An 18,976-nucleotide genomic window follows, 5' to 3' on the forward strand; every position below is an offset into this window, starting at 1 on the left:
TATCCCCTCCCTACCTCCCCACCTACACCCTCTCCACCTATCTTCTTTACTCTCCATCTTCGGTCCGCCTCCCCCTCTCTCCCTATTTATTCCAGTTCCCTCCCCCCATCCCCCTCTCTGATGAAGGGTCTAGGCCCGAAACGTCAGCTTTTGTGCTCCTGAGATGCTGCTTGGCCTGCTGTGTTCATCCAGCCTCACATTTTATTAACTGAGTAAGAATCACTAGGCAGGGTTTTTCCCTCCCAGTCGGGGGATACTTCAGTGGTCAAGAACATTCAGCCTCCAAACTTCAGGTAAGTGTCCTGCAAGGTGTTGTTCAAGATACACAACGACACAGAATCGCCAAGCAGAAACTGATAGCCAAGTTCTGTATCCGTGGAGACGGCCTCAACAGTGATCTTGGGTTCATGTTACATTATGTGACCCCACCTCACTGCTCTGTATCTGTAAAATTTTCCTTACTGTCCTGTTTTGTCACCATCACTGGGATAAATTGTTATGATCTCTCTCTCTTAATTAGCTTGTACAGTTTTGGATTACTTATTACTTTGGTTACACCCTCGGCGTACGGCTCTTATACCTATCATGCTATTCCAGTCATTTGGTTTGTCTCCAGCATCATCTTATTTTTAACTTTGTGTAATTACCTCTCTGAATTATTTCTTCCGATTACAGGTCATTCTTTTGCTCGTTATTCAGCTGTTGACACTTCACTCACACAGTCTGATGCTTTGGATCACCTGCAGGGACTTATTCAACTCTCCACTCACACCATTCATATGATCGTTTGATTTCTCTGCCCATAAGTTCTGTGTCTGGGTGCCTCACTCTCACTTCACTGGGCAAAGGTAAATCTCCGAAAGCTTATGATTTCAAATAAAACTATTGTTAACCTGATGTTGTGTGACTTCTGACTTTATCGACCCCCAGTCAAACACTAACCCCTCCACATCGCGTCAAAGGTTGGCTATGCAATGAGAAATAGAGAGAGTTGAGGAAAAGTACAATTAGATTTTTGACAGCAAGATAAAGGAAAAGTATATTGCATTGAAAAGAGAGTACATTGAGTGTACCATCAACGCAACAGGAGGACAATTCCTTATTTACTCTGAGCTCTCCACAGAACCCAAGGCTTGCACATTGGAACTGTGCCGGCTAACAGTTGTTTAGCATTCTTGAAATTACATCAAAGTATGCTACAATACAAAAAGAGAATAATTGACCACATTCTACGTGTCATTGCTTTGGAAAAAAAAAGCAGTCACTCTCCCGCTCTTCTTTCATAGTCTTGCAAAAGTATGCCCTTCATATTTATCTAATTCCTTTTTGAAAATCACAACTCAATCTCCTTCCCTCATCCTTTCAGGTAGTCTTTCCAAACAGTAACAACTCATTACACATCAAAATGATTGTCAGCTTGCCCCTTGTTCCTGGCCAATCACCTTAGATCTGACTGCTGCTGCATAAATCTGTTTCTATTTGACTTTGATACAATCCCGCACATTGCGTTCCAGTCACTTACTTTGACTCCCATTGGAATTCACTGTTTTCCAATCTCCTGAATCTGCCTCATTGACTTCCACTTGGTAGTGATGAATTGGGACACCACCATGAGAATCAGGCTTGGTGAAGGAGATTCTTGCCATTGTTTGTGATACAGCGAGGACTCTCAACCCATATGGACGGGAGGGAACAGCTGTCAAGAAAGAACCCACACCATTATGTGTCAGCAATATTGATGGGAAAACTCTGAGAGACAAAATCAAATCTGCACCAAATTACAAGTTTTCAATCTCTGCAGCACCTTCCACTGAGATTACTTCCTTCATTAGTCTGCGTCAGTATTTGCAAAGCAGCCAAAATTCTCAGGCATAGGTCAGTGGGTAGTGGCCTGAGGCAGAAAGTGGTGGGCTCAATTCCCACTCTGGAGCTACAGAACAATATCGAGACTGACATTTTAGTGAAATCAGCATTGTTGGAGAAGCAGCCTTTTAACAAGGAGAGGAAGTGGACATGTCAGTGCACTAATAATCCAAATCCCAGTCTAATGCCCTGGGGACAAACATTCAAATCTCACCATAAGAGCAAGGATTCAATTCACAGAATCTGGAACTATAAATGCAATATTAAATTGACCATGAATCATTCATTGTTACCTGGTTCACATATTCCCTCTGGGGAATGAAATCTGGCCTTCGTGTGTCTACACTCCTACAGCATTGTGATTAACCCTTAAACTGTGAACGACCTAGCAAGGCATTCAATTGTTGAGGCAGCTGCATTTTTTTTTGATAATTGCTCACCTATCACCCAAATCCAATGTAAGAATATGAAGATGTTTCATTTCTCTAGCTGGAGAGATCATGACAGATACAGTGAAAATATTTAATGGATAAGTAAGGGGAATGCTTTCTGACTGATGTTTATCCTGCAACAATAACAATGAAAGTAGAGATAGTAGGAACTGCAGATGCTGGAGAATCTGAGATAACACGGTGCGGAGCTGGATGAACACAGCAGGTCAAGCAGCATCAGAGGAGCAGGAAGGCTGACGTTTCAGGCCTAGACCCTGCTTCAGAAATGGGGGAGGGGAAGGGGAATCTGAAAAAAACGGGAGAGAGTGGGAGGCGGAATGAAGATAGATAGAGCAGAAGATAGGTGGAGAGGAGACAGACCGGTCAATGAGGCAGGAATGGAGCCAGCGAAGGTGAGTGTAGGTGGGGAGGTAGAAGGGGGATATGTCAGTCCAGGGAGGACAGACAAGTCAAGGGGGCGGGATGGGGTTAGTAGTTAGTAGATGGGGGTGTGGCTTGAGGTAGGAGGAGGGGATAGGTGGGAGGAAGGTCAGGTTAGAAAGGCGGGACGAGCTGGGCTGGTTTTGGGATGTAGTAGGGAGAGGGGAGATTTTGAAGCACGTGTAGTCCACATTGATAGCATTGGGCTGCAGGATTCCCAAGTGGAATATGAGTTGCTGTTCCTGCAACCTTTGGGTGGCATCATAGAACATAGAACATAGAACATTACAGCACAGTACAGGCCCTTCGGCCCTTGATGTTGTGCCGACCTGTCATACCGATCTCGAGCCCATCTAACCTACACTAATCCATGTACGTCCATATGCTTAGCCAATAACGACTTAAATGTACCTAAAGTTGGTGAATCTACTACCGTTGCAGGCAAAGTGCTCCATTCCCTCACTACTCTCTGAGTAAAGAAACTACCTCTGACATCTGTCCTATATCTTTCACCCCTCAATTTAAAGCTATGCCCCCTCGTGCCCGCCGTCACCATTCTAGGAAAAAGGCTCTCCCTATCCACCCTATCTAACCCTCTGATTATTTTATATGTTTCAATTAAGTCACCTCTCAACCTTCTTCTCTCTAATGAAAACAGCCTGAAGTCCCTCAGACTTTCCTCGTAAGACCTTCCCTCCATACCAGGCAACATCCTAGTAAATCTCCTCTGCACCCTTTCCAAAGCTTCCACATCCTTCTTATAATGCGGTGACCAGAACTGTACGCAATACTCCAAGTGCGGCCGCACCAGAGTTTTGTACAGCTGCAGCATAACCTCTTGGTTCCGGGACTTGATCCCTCTATTAATAAAAGCTAAAACACTGTATGCCTTCTTAACAGCCCTGTCAACCTGGGTGGCAACTTTCAAGGATCTGTGTACATGGACACCGAAATCTCTCTGCTCATCTACACTATAAGAATCTTACCATGAGCCCAGTACTTTGCCTTCCGGTTACTCCTACCAAAGTGCATCACCTCACACTTGTCTGCATTAAACTCCATTTGCCACCTCTCAGCCCAGCTCTGCAGCTTATCTATGTCTCTCTGCAACCTACAGCATCCTTCGTCACTATACGAAGTGGCACTGCAGGAGGCCTAGGATGGACATGTCGTCTGAGGAATGGGAAGGGGAGTTGAAATGGCTTGTGACTGGGAGGAGCAGTTGCCTACACTCACCTTTACTGGCTCCATCCCCGCCTCTTTGCCCTGTCTGTCTCCTCTCCACCTATCTTCTCCTTTATCCGCCATCTATCCGCCTCTCCCTCTCTCCCTACTTATGTCAGAGCCCCCTACCCGTCCCCCCATTTCTGAAGGAGGGTCCAGGCCCGAAACGTCAGCCTTCCTGCTCCTCTGATGCTGCTTGACCTGCTGTGTTCATCCAGGTCTACACGATGAAAGTAGATTTCCCTTTGTCCTTTATATCTTTGCCACCAGTGGGATCTTGTGCATCAATTGCCTGATGCACCTGTAACACTATATTGCAAAATCATCTTTACGATGATGTGAAATGTCCCAAAATGAATGCGCATTCTTGCTTCGACTTATTGGTTAATGTGATCTGTATATAATTCAAGTAACTGAATGGTTATGCGAGAAAAGATTGTCACTGGAGAATGAACTGACACATCTGTAGTTACTGTCAGTCTCTGTAAATGGCTCTTCCTTTTCTTTATCATCAACAATACATTCATACGGCTTCCTTAATGCAGAAATGTCCCCAGGCACTTTACAGAAGAGTGGTCAGACAAAAATAAATGCTCAACCGACAAAGGAAATATTAGCAGTGAAGGCTACAATGCTTTTCATGCTGATTCTATCTTTATACCTTTCTATACTGATTTCACAAGCAAAAATTACCTTTAATAACTTGTACTCTCAAATTATAGAGTGATACAGTGCAAGCATTCAGCCTTTCAGGCCTGTATCATCTCTCTGAGTCACTTAGTCTCTTTCCTACTGCTCTTTCCCTGTAATATTCTACCCGTTCATTCAATTTCGCTATTAAAAGTTACCACTGTATCTCCTGAAGCTGTCCTTTCCTGATCGTAAGAAACCCTTTTGTAATTCTTAAGATTCCTTTGGGATTGCCCTTGGATACTCCTGCTCTCAGATGGTGATGTGAAGCTATTTTTTTCTTTGTTTTTCTGAGCTAATGCTGATGAAGCTTATTAAATAATGTGTCTTAGATGGTACCACGCTGTACTTGCAAAACTGATAGATGCAAGGATTTATAGAGTTTGGAAACAGATTGTAACACATGTGTGGAATGAACTGGAAATGCAACATTTTTAAAATTACTTCTCCATTTATACTCCACATTGACCTTCAGCAGTAATTGATGTCGTTGATTTCATTATGATTTGATTACACTTCTTTTCTCATTTTATCCTGAAAGCAAGTTATAAGGACACAAATATCAATTCCCCTGTCAGCCATGCTGCAGATTGGTTGATTGGAGTCTACCATCCACAAAAGTCTTCCACGCTTGTTGCCCCTGTGACATGTTCTGTGGACTATCTCTAAGTCAGCGTTGCTCTGTAAAGTGACTGTAAAAGCATTTTTCTGCTGGAAACAGACATGACATTCTTTAGTTCTTTATAGTCACAAAATTACAGAGTAGTGTTCTCTGGTTTACTACCGGTGCCACGAGATAGCGAGGTGAGGAACAGGGAGCGGGCACAGCTGAACACGTGGCTACGCAGCTGGTGTAGGAGGGAGGGCTTCAGATATGTTGATAATTGGGATGCCTTCTGGGGAAGGTGGGACCTGTACAAGAAGGACGGGTTGCATCTGAACTGGAAGGGGACCAATGTCCTGAGTGGAAGGTTTGCTCGAGTAGTTCGAGAGGGTTTAAACTAGTATGGCAGGGGGGTGGGAACCTGAGCTGTATACCAGAGGTGAGCGTTGATGCAGGTGAGGCAGTAGCAAGAGGTAGACCAGCTAGTGGGAAGGATTTTCCTGGGAAGGAACCAAGGGATCGGTTAAAGTGTGTTTGCTTTAATGCAAGGAGTATCAGGAATAAAAGTGATGAACTTAGAGCATGGATCAGTACCTGGTGCTATGATGTTGTAGCCATAACAGAGACATGGGTTTCTCATGGGCAGGAATGGTTGCTGGATGTTCCAGGGTTTAGAACATTTAAAAAGAATAGGGAGGGGGGAAAAAGAGGAGGGGGTGTAGCATTACTAATCAGAGAGGGTATCACAGCTACAGAAGCTTCCTTTGTCGAGGAAGATCTGCCTACCGAGTCAGTATGGGTGGAAATTAGGAACAACAAGGGAGTAGTCACCTCGTTAGGGGTTTACTACAGGCCCCCCAATAGCAGCAGGGAGATTGAAGAAAGCATAGGTCGACAGATTTTGGAAAAGTGTGGTCGCAGTAGGGTTGTTGTAATGGGTGACTTTAACTTTCCTAATATTGATTGGAACCTCCTTCGAGCAGAAGATTTGAATGGAGCTGTTTTTGTAAGGTGTGTTCAGGAGGGTTTCCTAACGCAGTATGTTGACAGGCCGACGAGGGGAGAGGCCATTCTAGACTTGGTGCTCGGAAACGAGCCGGGGCAGGTATCAGATCTTGTGGTGGGAGAGCATTTTGGTGATAGTGACCATAACTGCCTCACATTCTACATAGCTATGGAGAAGGAGAGGATTAGGCAGAATGGGAGGATATTTAATTGGGGAAGAGGAAACTATGATGCGATTAGACATGAGTTAGGAAGCATGGGCTGGGAGCAGTTGTTCCATGGTAAGGGAACTATAGACATGTGGAGGCGGTTTAAGGAACAGTTGTTGGGAGTGATGAGTAAATATGTCCCTCTGAGACAGGCAAGAAGGAGTAAGATTAAGGAACCTTGGATGACGAGAGCGGTGGAGCTTCTAGTGAAAAGGAAGAAGGTAGCTTACATAAGGTGGAGGAAGCTAGGGTCAAGCTCAGCTAGAGAGGATTACATGCAGGCAAGGAAGGAGCTCAAAAATGGTCTGAGGAGAGCCAGGAGGGGGCACGAGAAAGGCTTGGCAGAAGGAATCCGGGAAAACACAAAGGCATTTTACACTTACGTGAGGAATAAGAGAATGGTCAAAGAAAGAGTAGGGCCGATCAGGGATAGCATAGGGAACTTGTGTGTGGAGCCTGAGGAGGTAGGGGAAGCCCTAAATGAGTTTTTTGCTTCTGTCTTTACGAAAGAAACCAACTTTGTAGTGAATGAAACCTTTGAAGAGCAGGTGTGCATGCTGGAATGGATAGAGATAGACGAAGCTGATGTGCTGAAAATTTTGTCAAACATTAAGATTGACAAGTCGCCAGGCCCGGACCAGATTTGTCCTCGGCTGCTTTGGGAAGCGAGAAATGCAATTGCTTCGCCACTTGCGAAGATCTTTGCATCCTCGCTCTCCACTGGAGTCGTACCTGAGGACTGGAGAGAGGCAAATGTAATTCCTCTCTTCAAGAAAGGAAATAGGGAAATCCCCGGCAATTATAGACCGGTAAGTCTCACGTCTGTCATCTGCAAGGTGTTAGAAAGGATTCTGAGGGATAAGATTTATGACCATCTGGAAGAGCATGGCTTGATCAAATACAGTCAACACGGCTTTGTGAGGGGTAGGTCATGCCTTACAAACCTTATCGAGTTTTTTGAGGATGTGACTAGAAAGGTTGATGAGGGTCGAGCTGTGGATGTGGTGTATATGGACTTCAGTAAGGCATTTGATAAGGTTCCCCATGGTAGGCTCATTCAGAAGGTCAGGAGGACTGGGATACAGGGGAACTTAGCTGCTTGGATACAGAATTGGCTGGCCAACAGAAGACAGCGAGTGGTAGAAGAAGGAAAATATTCTGCCTGGAAGTCAGTGGTGAGTGGAGTTCCACAGGGCTCTGTCCTTGGGCCTCTACTGTTTGTAATTTTTATTAATGACTTGGACGAGGGAATTGAAGGATGGGTCAGCAAGTTTGCAGACGACACAAAGGTCGGAGGTGTCGTTGACAGTGTAGAGGGCTGTTGTAGGCTGCAGCGGGACATTGACAGGATGCAGAGATGGGCCGAGAGGTGGCAGATGGAGTTCAACCTGGATAAATGCGAGGTGATGCATTTTGGAAGGTCGAATTTGAAAGCTGAGTACAGGATTAAGGATAGGATTCTTGGCAGCGTGGAGGAACAGAGGGATCTTGGTGTGCAGATACATAGATCCCTTAAAATGGCCACCCAAGTGGACAGGTTTGTTAAGAAAGCATATGGTGTTTTGGCTTTCATTAACAGGGGGATTGAGTTTAAGAGTCGTGAGATCTTATTGCAGCTCTATAAAACTTTGGTGAGACCGCACTTGGAATACTGCGTCCAGTTCTGGGCGCCCTATTATAGGAAAGATGTGGATGCTTTGGAGAGGGTTCAGAGGAGGTTTACCAGGATGCTGCCTGGACTGGAGGGCTTATCTTATGAAGAGAGGTTGACTGAGCTCGGTCTCTTTTCATTGGAGAAAAGGAGGAGGAGAGGGGACCTAATTGAGGTTTACAAGATAATGAGAGGCATAGATAGAGTTGATAGCCAGAGACTATTTCCCAGGGCAGAAATGGCTAGCACGAGGGGTCATAGTTTTAAGCTGGTTGGTGGAAAGTATCGAGGGGATTTCAGAGGCAGGTTCTTTACGCAGAGAGTTGTGAGAGCATGGAATGCGTTGTCAGCAGCAGTTGTGGAAGCAAGGTCATTGGGGTCATTTAAGAGACTGCTGGACATGCATATGGTCACAGAAATTTGAGGGTGCATACATGAGGATCAATGGTCGGCACAACATTGTGGGCTGAAGGGCCTGTTCTGTGCTGTACTGTTCTATGTTCTATGTTCTATGTTAACAAGTTCATGGTCAGTCTTAGGGTCTGAACACTCTGTGTTCTGCATACATGGAATCCAGTAACATGCTGTGCGAAAATAAGGAGATTATCATCAAACTACTTTGTATTGGGCTTTCCACTGGTGTCACTGCACCTGAACCTTTATTGAAGATTTGCAATGACAACAGGCAAGCAATATTTTGAGAATCAGTGAGAATTTTGAGACCCTACTTCTTTGGAACACTTCATATTGGACCATTATTTGAGAGTAACACATTTTGATGAAGTCAATAAGAAGGAAAAGGCTCCTTCTTTCAGTTCTCCCCTTTTGGAGGTGCTTATTCTTCTGACCATTGATTGCATTGCTCCTTGTGGGATCTTGCTCTGCATATATTTCCGGCCACATTTCCTCCATTTGCAACTATGACCTCTCTTCAAAAGTAACCAATTGCATTTAAGCACTTTGAAATTCCTGAAGAAGGGTGACTAGAATCAAAATGTTAACTCTGCTTTCTCTCCACAGATGCTTCCAGACCTGCTGATTTTCTCCAGCAATTTCTGTTTTTGTTTGTTCGAAATCCCTTATGGTTATAAAAGATGCTAGTTTCGTTTATTGTTGTGTTAGATTGTGAAAAGATGGAGAAGGGAAAATATGTCGAGAAATATTCAACTGAACAGCATAGTTGGGTAACGGAGTGACTGAATCACCTTGCATTTGTATGGGAGGGGGAGGGATAATGAAGTCATGGCATTGTTGTTGGGCTAGTCATCTGGAGGCATGGTAATGTCCTGGGAATCTTGGCTCAAGTTCTGCCATGATAAATGGTAGAATTCAATAAAAAAAATCACGAGATTAAACATCAAATGATGACTGTTGTTCAGTGTGATAAAAAATCCATAATTCATTACAGAAGAAAAACTATCATGCTTAACTTTGTCCGCTCTGCATTCATTCTACTGATTGGCCATTAATAGTCCTGTGAAAGGCGCTGCAGGCTACTCAGTTATATCAAATTATAGAAAGCCTCAGAAAAGGAATTACCTGGAGTTGACTGAGGCACCAGAAATGCCAATGACAAATTCAGCCTAGCTTAGAGCTGATACTACGGCAAACATTGGAAGAGTTGCCTCATTAGATCAGTTGGGAAATAGTCATTCCAACAGAATCATACCCAAGCATTATCATCTTTGCTGGATAGACCCAGCAGTGGAAGTGGCACAATATTATGTAGGTGGTGGAGAATTATCTTGGGAGTCCTGAATACTGGCTTGGGACATTATGAAGTCTCATGGTATCAGCAAAATAATCTTTTGGTGATTACCACATACAGGACATCAATGCAATTGTTCTTCTGGATTATGTCCAAGTTCCAACCATCATTAACTGCTTTATCAATGACCCCTCTTGCCACCATAATGTCAGAAGTGGAAATGTTGCTGAAGATTACACAATGCTTAGTACCATATTACTCCTCAGATACTGAAGTAGCTCAAGTTTATATGAGCAGTTTCCTGATTTGGCTGACAAGAAGAAAATAACATTTTTGCCCACAAGTCCCAGGTAATGAATACCTCCGATAAGATAGACTCGAACCATTACTCTTTGACAATCAACAGCTTTGCCATCACTGAATCCCCAAATATTGATTTCCTTGGAGTTTACATTTCTGAGAAACTGATCTGAGCTAGACATATAAAGAAAGATTGCAAGAGCATACTTTAAACATCTAAAAGGGGAGCAAGAGGCAGCTTTGGACTTTCGGCCGCTAGAAAAAGATGTTGGAAAAGTAGGAATGGAAAACAATGAAATAGTGAAAGAACTGAATATATACTTCACATCAGTTTTCATTGTGAAAATATCAGCAGCGCACAGAACTTTAAGGGAGTCGGGGGCAGAGGTGAACATAGAACACTGAATATAGAACATGGAACATAGAACATAGAGCAGTGCAGCACAGTCCAGGCCCTTTGGCCCACGATGTTGTGCCAATGTATTATTCCACTAAAATGGTTCTACCCTGGATACCCTACCTTTTACTATCCTCCATGTGCCTATCCAAAAGTCGCTCAGAAGCCTCCAAACTAACCGACTCCACTATCACTGCCGGCAGCGCATTCCACACGCCCGCCACTCTCTGTGTGAAGAACTTACCGCTGACATCTCCTCTGTGCCTTCCTCTAATCACCTTAAAATTATGCCCCCTCGTCATAGCCATTGCAGTGCAGTGGTTATCACTAAGGAGAAGGTGCAGGCTTAGCTGACATGTCTGAAGGTGGATAAAACTCCTGGATAAGATGGACTAGACCTCAGGGCTCTGAAGGACACAGCTAAGGAGATTGTGGCCACATTAGAGGTGATCTTTCAGGAATCACTGGACTTAGGGAGGGTCCCAGGAGACTGGAAAATGACTAATGTAAATCTCCTACTAAGAAGGGGGGGGGCGCAGAAGACTGAAAACTATAGGCCTCTTAGCTTGACCTTGGTAATTGGCAAGATTTTGGTGTCCATTATAAAAGATGAGATTGTGGAGCACTTGGAAGTGTGTGGTAAAATAAAGCTGCGTTAGTGCAGCTTCATCAAGGGGAGGTCATGCCTGACAAATCTAATAGAATCCTTTAAGGAAGTAATGAAGAAGTCAGACAAAGGGGAGCCAGTGCATGTGACTGATTAAGATTTCCAGAGGGCCTCTGACAAGGTGCCGGACAACAGGCTGTTAAATAAGACCCCATGGTTTCAGAGGCAAGGTACTGGCAAGGGCAGAGGATTGGCTGAATAGCAGAAGGAAGTGAAGCAGGGATAATAAAGTTTTATCAGGGTGGCAACTGGTGAAAGTGGAGTTACACAGGAGTCAGTTTTGGGACCATAACTTTTCACATTATATAGTTACAAACTGGATGAAGGAACTGAGGGCATTGTTGCGACATTTGCAGATGACTCAAAATAGGTGGTAGAACAGGTAGCCTTGAGGAAGTGGAGTATCTGTAGGAGAATTTTGACTTGCTGGGAGAGTGGGCAATAAGGTGATACAATAAATTGAATACAATGTGGGAAAGTGTGAGTTTATGCACTTTGGTAAGAAGAATAGAGGCATGAATTATTTTCTAAACAGGGAAAGGCTTCAGATATCTGAAGCACAAAGAGATATGGAGTCCGAGTTTAGGGTTCTCTTGAGATTGACATGCAGATTCAGGAAATGCAATTAGGAAAGTAAATGCAATGTTAGCATTCATTTTGAGAGGGCTGGATTACAAGAGCAGAGATGTGCTGCTGAGATTTTATAACGCTCTGATAAGACCGCGTTTGGAATACCATGAGCAGTTTTGGGCTTCATGTCTAAGGAAGGATGTGCTGGCATTGTTCCCATTATCTCTCCACTAGCTGCCTCGGCTGGATTGGAACCCAGGTCCCCAGAGTGTTACCTAGCTGTCTTGGTTAACAGCCCAGTGATATTACCACTAGGCCATTGCCTCCCACAGCCCTCTCATCTAGGAATCTCTCCACCACAGCCTCCAAGCATATAGACTCCACACAGTTCGCTTTTACTTTCTTCACAATATCTCCAAAGAGGACTGCCTGGGCACACCCCTTGTTTCTGCCTTTACCTGCCTGACAGAATTTATCTCTTACTATCGCAACTTAATTTTTTTTTCTCTCCTTCTCTCGTGCTTTTAAAAAATGTTGTGAAGAAGGGAAATAGGACTCAAAATATTAACTCTGTTTCTCTCTTTACTGATGATGCCAGAGCTGCTGAGTTTCTTCAGCAATTTCAGTTTTTGAGAGACAAAGTCAGGTTCATTACAATTCTTCAGACAACATTTGGGGTACTGTGTTCAGTCTGAGTGTCTTATGTAAGGAAAGCTGGTAAAGCCTTGGACAGAGTGCAAAGAACAGTCACTGCAATGATACAAGGAATTAAGGCTTTGAGAAATTGGGCTTAGTCTCCTCAAAGCAGAGAAAATTAAGAGGTGACCTCTTGGAAGCTTTCAAAATTATGGAAAATGTTGAGCGGCTAAAGAAGGATACTTTATTTTCACTAGTTGGTGTGGGAGCTAGGACTGAGGCAAGGAGAAGCTTATTGACGCAGAAAGTTGTTAGGGTTTGGCAAGAGCTGTCTGGGAGAGAGTAGGAGGCAGATTTCAGAGGAGGTTTCAAAGGAGAGTTAGATATATGTTTGAAAGTGATGACTTTCAACGGCAATGGAGATAGGTAGCTCTGTCTGAAGCTAGTGCTGATACAATGGCCCGAACATTGTCCTCCTGTACAGCAAAAGTCTATAATTCTAACATCCTATAGAGACGCTAGTTGTTAGATTTCCTACTAGGAAATTCATGCTACAGCCTGGTAATTGAATAAAAACCTAGCTGGAAACTAAATTTAATTGGGAATAAAATGGAAAAATTCACTCATCGGGTGCTGTAAATTAGTTTTGTAAAGCAAGAATATTTGATTTAGGCCTCAATTCATGAACTCCATCTATTGCCTAGACAAGTGTCAGATGTTAAGCTGAATATATGCCACTACACCATTGCATTTGACCTTGAGATTGAGCTCCTACCTATATTTTTGCTCCATCCCTACCACATCTACTCTAGGTGTCCTCAATCATGAATCACAGAAAACAAACATATAGGCACAGTAGGTAATAAGAAATGCAAATGGAAATTTGGCATTTATTGCTGAGGGAATAGAGTGTAAAAGCAGACAAAAATTTTTGCAACTGCACAAACACCTGCAAGCAATTTTTATTCCATTATTTGAGGAGGGACACAGCTACATTGGAGGTTAACTGGATTGATTCTGGAGGTGAGGGGTTGTATTACAAAGGGACCCTGGGAAGTTGATGACCTAACAGCATTTGAATATTACTGGATTATTAAGCCAGATGCCCAGGTAATTACAGAAACCTTACAGAATGGACATCGGCCGTTATGAACCCTCAAGTCCATCCCAATCCTCCAATCAGTATCCCACTCTGACCCACCCCACTGCCCTTTCCCTGTACTTCCTCTGACAAATCCACCTAGCCTGCACATTTCTGGACACTATGGGCAATTTAGCATGATAAATCCATGCTAACCCATGTATCTTTAGACTGTGGGAGGAAACCCCCACAGACACAGGGAGAATGTGCAAAGCCCACACAGACACAGTCCCCTGAGGCTCGAGTAGAGCCTGGGTCCCTGGTGCTGAGAAGTAGCAATGCTGACCACTGAGCCTCCATGCCACCCTTAGGTTCTGGCAACCCGGATTTGCATTCATTCATGGCAGATGGTGGAATTTGAATTCATTTACAATCTGGATTAAGAATTAGTGCGGCCATGAAGCTGGTTGATTTTTGGGAAAATCCCCATCTGATTCATTAATGTCCTTTATCAAATAAAGTCTGCCTTCCTTACCTGATCTGCACGTCAAGCCCACAGAAATGCGTTTAACTCTTAAACTGCCCTCAGACCAACAGGGGTGGTCAGGAAATGCAGATCTAACCAGTTACACCGATATCCAAAGGATTAAAAAATTAGTTTAGGTCTAGAGTTTAGAAGAATGACAGATCTAAATGTGGCATGTAAGATTCCAAACGTAGATATAGGAAGAACGTTTCATCTTGTGGGACAAGCTGGAATGAGAGATTATAGTTTTGTGATAAGGGATGTCGGATTTAAAACAAAGATGACGAGAAATTATTTCTCTCAAAAAGATTGTGAATCTGAAGAATTCACTACTCCAGAGTACGGTGGATGCTTTGGAATATTGAATAACTTTAAGGAGGAGAGAGACAGGTTTTTAATTAGTATTGAGTCAAAGGGTTATGGACAGTCAGCAGGAAAGTGGAATTGAGGCTGAAATGAGATCAGCCATGATTGTAGTAAATGGCAGAGCAGGATCGAGGGGCTGATTGGCATACTCTTATTTCTTGTATTCTCATCCCATTCAGCCTTTTCCCTGATACACCCATTGCTGATCCTCTCTTCCTTTCTTAGCTCTAGATTTGACTATTGCATCTTTTATCCAAACTCTTCACCACATCCAAAACCATGCTGTCTGTCTCCTTCATCACACCCAATCCCCTTTAGTCTTCAGCTAACTGAGTTACATTACTAAGCAATGCCTTCATTTTAAAATTAACTTACTCTACCTCAAATCCATTCATGGCCTCACCGTTCCCATCATCTGAAATCTACACCAGACACACAACTGTTCAAGATATTGGCACACCTATAATTCTGATCTCTTTGCCTCATGGGTAGCCACACCTTCAGACATCCTAGCCCTAAGCTCTGAAATTCGTTTGCCATATGTCTCTTTCCTCTTTCCACCTTTAAGCCACTCCTGCAGCCCATCATTTTAACCAAGACCTTAGTCACCCAACCTAAAATCTCTTTACACAGCTCAGGGTCAAAGATAACAGTCCAATGAAGTACTATGGGAGGTTTCACAACATGAATGGTGCTAATAAAATGCAATTACTTCATAGAACATAGAACATAGAACAGTACAGCACAGAACAGGCCCTTCAGCCCACAACGTTGTGCCGACCATTGATCCTCATGTATGCACCCTCAAATTTCTGTGACCATATACATGTCCAGCAGTCTCTTAAATGACTCCAATGACCTTGCTTCCACAACTGCTGCTGGCAATGCATTCCATGCTCTCACAACTCTCTGCGTAAAGAACCTGCCTCTGACATCCCCTCTATACTTTCCACAAACCAGCTTAAAACTATGACCCCTTGTGCTAGCCATTTCTGCCCTGGGAAATAGTCTCTGGCTATCAACTCTATCTATGCCTCTCATTATCTTGTATACCTCAATTAGGTCCCCTCTCCACCTCCTTTTCTCCAATGAAAAGAGACCGAGCTCAGTTAACCTCTCTTCATAAGATAAGCCCTCCAGTCCAGGCAGCATCCTGGTAAACCTCCTCTGAACCCTCTCCAAAGCATCCACATCTTTCCTATAATAGGGCGCCCAGAACTGGACGCAGTATTCCAAGTGCGGTCTAACCAAAGTTTTATAGAGCTGCAACAAGATCTCACGACTCTTAAACTCAATCCCCCTGTTAATGAAAGCCAAAACACCATATGCTTTCTTAACAACCCTGTCCACTTGGGTGGCCATTTTAAGGGATCTATGTATCTGCACACCAAGATCCCTCTGTTCCTCCACGCTGCCAAGAATCCTATCCTTAATCCTGTACTCAGCTTTCAAATTCGACCTTCCAAAATGCATCACCTCGCATTTATCCAGGTTGAACTCCATCTGCCACCTCTCGGCCCATCTCTGCATCCTGTCAATGTCCCGCTGCAGCCTACAACAGCCCTCTACACTGTCAACGACACCTCCGACTTTTGTGTCGTCTGCAAACTTGCTGACCCATCCTTCAATCCCCTCATCCAAGTCATTAATAAAAATTACAAACAGTAGAGGCCCAAGGACAGAGCCCTGTGGAACCCCACTCACCACTGACTTCCAGGCAGAATATTTTCCTTCTACTACCACTCGCTGTCTTCTGTTGGCCAGCCAATTCTGTATCCAAGCAGCTAAGTTCCCCTGTATCCCATTCCTCCTGACCTTCTGAATGAGCCTACCATGGGGAACCTTATCAAATGCCTTACTGAAGTCCATGTACACCACATCCACAGCTCGACCCTCATCAACTTTTCTAGTCACATCCTCAAAAAACTCGATAAGGTTTGTAAGGCATGACCTACCCCTCACAAAGCCGTGTTGACTGTATTTGATCAAGCCATGCTCTTCCAGATGGTCATAAATCTTATCCCTCAGAATCCTTTCTAACACCTTGCAGACGACAGACGTGAGACTTACCGGTCTATAATTGCCGGGGATTTCCCTATTTCCTTTCTTGAAGAGAGGAATTACATTTGCCTCTCTCCAGTCCTCAGGTACGACTCCAGTGGAGAGCGAGGATGCAAAGATCTTCGCAAGTGGCGAAGCAATTGCATTTCTCGCTTCCCAAAGCAGCCGAGGACAAATCTGGTCCGGGCCTGGCGACTTGTCAATCTTAATGTTTGACAAAATTTTCAGCACATCAGCTTCGTCTATCTCTATCCATTCCAGCATGCACACCTGCTCTTCAAAGGTTTCATTCACTACAAAGTTGGTTTCTTTCGTAAAGACAGAAGCAAAAAACTCATTTAGGGCTTCCCCTACCTCCTCAGGCTCCACACACAAGTTCCCTATGCTATCCCTGATCGGCCCTACTCTTTCTTTGACCATTCTCTTATTCCTCACGTAAGTGTAAAATGCCTTTGTGTTTTCCCGGATTCCTTCTGCCAAGCCTTTCTCGTGCCCCCTCCTGGCTCTCCTCAGACCATTTTTGAGCTCCTTCCTGGAGCTCAAAAATGATACTTCATAGTGTAGTTGTTGACAGGATGTCTGTCAACCACATCCACTGCATATTATGAACCCACTGGTTTTCTACAACAAACTCATAGCTGTCATTTGTCGATTGCCTGGGATACAGTTCGAAGCCTGAACATCTTCAAACAAAGGAATAGAAGGGCTTGTCAGAGCCTTCCAAATTGCTATGTATCCAGCCAATCTTCCTATCATTAAAACACTCTAAAATGAAAACAGTATCAATGGAGCCATTTCAGAAGTGGCTTAGTGACTAACACTGCTGCTTCACAGTGCCAGGGACCTGGGTTTGATTCCATTTTTGGGTGGCTGCAAATGTCTGCACATTCACACTGTGCCTGCATGAGTTTTTCCTGAGTGTTCTGGTTTCCTCCCACAGCCCAAAGATGTGTAGGTTAGGTGCTTAAGCCATGATAAGTGCATGGTGGCAGGGATAGGGTAGGGAGCTCGGAGGGGCGCTCTTTGGGGAGCCAGCATGGACTCAATGGGCTGAACGGTCAGCTTCCACACTGATGCTATGCAGGGTTCCTTGCCTAAACTATCTGACTGGTTCATACTCTGCATTCTTTCCCTGTGGACCTACAAATTCTTTCCTTTAAGGTATAGACTCAATTCCCTCGTAAATCATTGTTGAATTCAGTCCTGCCATTCTTGCTGGCAGTGCATTCCAGATGAGTACAAATTTCTGCATAATAAATTTTCAACATGGTCCATCTGATTTTGCTTTTGAAAATAAGCTTAAACCTGAATCTTCTGTCACTGAAAACAGCCAGCTCTAATTTACTCGACTAAAATCAATCATCTGCTGGAAAACCTGTATCAAAACTGCTCTTAACCTTCTCTGCTCAAAGGAGAACAAGCCGAGATTCTCCACATGGCTGAAGCTCTAGCACCATTTGAACGACATTTTTCATTCTACACGCATCTTAGGGTGTAACAAAATGTTACAAAAGCACAAAAATGTTGCAACTGAGTATGTATCATTATCTTTACCACTGGAACATCGTGAATGGCAGAGATACTCTGTTTTGCAGGACTAGGATGGAAGGAGGTGAGAATGATTCACGAATAGCTGGCAGCTAGAAAAATAAAATGTGATATGTTCTGAACAACAAGGTTTGAAGCTGCTTGCATTTGTTAGAGGAGCGGTGTCAGAAAAGCCTCAAGAATTAGAGGCACAAAATTAGCATCAGACGCCAGCTTGCACAATGGGCATCAGTGCCTCAGATCTCACGAAATGCAGTGCCAATTTCAAATACCTGTTGTCAAAAGCAATTTAAACTGTGCCTGAAGGATTGATGTTATGTTAAGTCACATGGCCCTGATGTCACCTGATGAAGAAAGTTTGAGGGAGTTTGTGCATTATTTTTCCCAACAGAAATTCGTTCAAGATAAACTCGATACAAAATTGAAGAATAGGAACTGAAAGAAAAGCCTCAAGCCTTTCCCCGCCACTCCACTTTCACATGCTATCCCCAAATTCCTTAACTGCTTATGGGTCCAAAAATCTATCAAGCACTGATTTGAATAGACTCAATTACAGTGCATTCTGGGGAAAGAATTCCAAAGATTCACTATCCTCTGAGTGATGACATTTCTCCTCATTAGTAGTTCACTCCATCTAACGTGATACTGTAAATGGAAAAGTCCTAGGGAAAATTGATGAACAGAGAGATCTGGGTGCTCAGGTCCATTGTTCCCTGAAGGTGACAAGGCAGGTCAAAAGGGTGATCAAGAAGGCATATGGCATGCTTTCCTTCATTGGGCGGGGTATTGAGTACAGGAGTTGGCAGATCATGTTGCAGTTGTATAGGACTTTGGTTCGGTCACATTTGGAGTACGGTGTACAGTTCTGGTCGCCGTATTACCAAAAGGATGTGGATGCTTTGGAGAAGGTGCAGAGGAGGTTCACTAGAATGTTGCCTGGTATGGAGGGTGCTAGCTATGATGAGAGGTTGAGTAGATTATGATTATTTTCATTAGAA

The 18,976-nt window shown here is 43.8% G+C and overlaps 1 protein-coding gene across 4 annotated transcripts in view; it reads right to left on the reverse strand.

Annotated features, from left to right (window-relative positions):
• LOC125457009 (neural cell adhesion molecule 2-like) overlaps positions 1-18,976 on the reverse strand; it is a 1,449,549-nt gene that overhangs the window by 269,001 nt on the left and 1,161,572 nt on the right. For all 4 annotated transcript variants that reach the window (XM_048540683.2, XM_059650141.1, XM_048540685.2 and 1 more), the window contains one exon: positions 1,523-1,696. In XM_048540683.2, the coding sequence (XP_048396640.2) occupies positions 1,523-1,696 (174 nt within the window). The remainder of the gene's footprint in view (positions 1-1,522; positions 1,697-18,976) is intronic.

Source organism: Stegostoma tigrinum, chromosome 12, assembly GCF_030684315.1.
Source record: "Stegostoma tigrinum isolate sSteTig4 chromosome 12, sSteTig4.hap1, whole genome shotgun sequence".
Classification (NCBI taxonomy): Eukaryota; Metazoa; Chordata; class Chondrichthyes; order Orectolobiformes; family Stegostomatidae; genus Stegostoma; species Stegostoma tigrinum.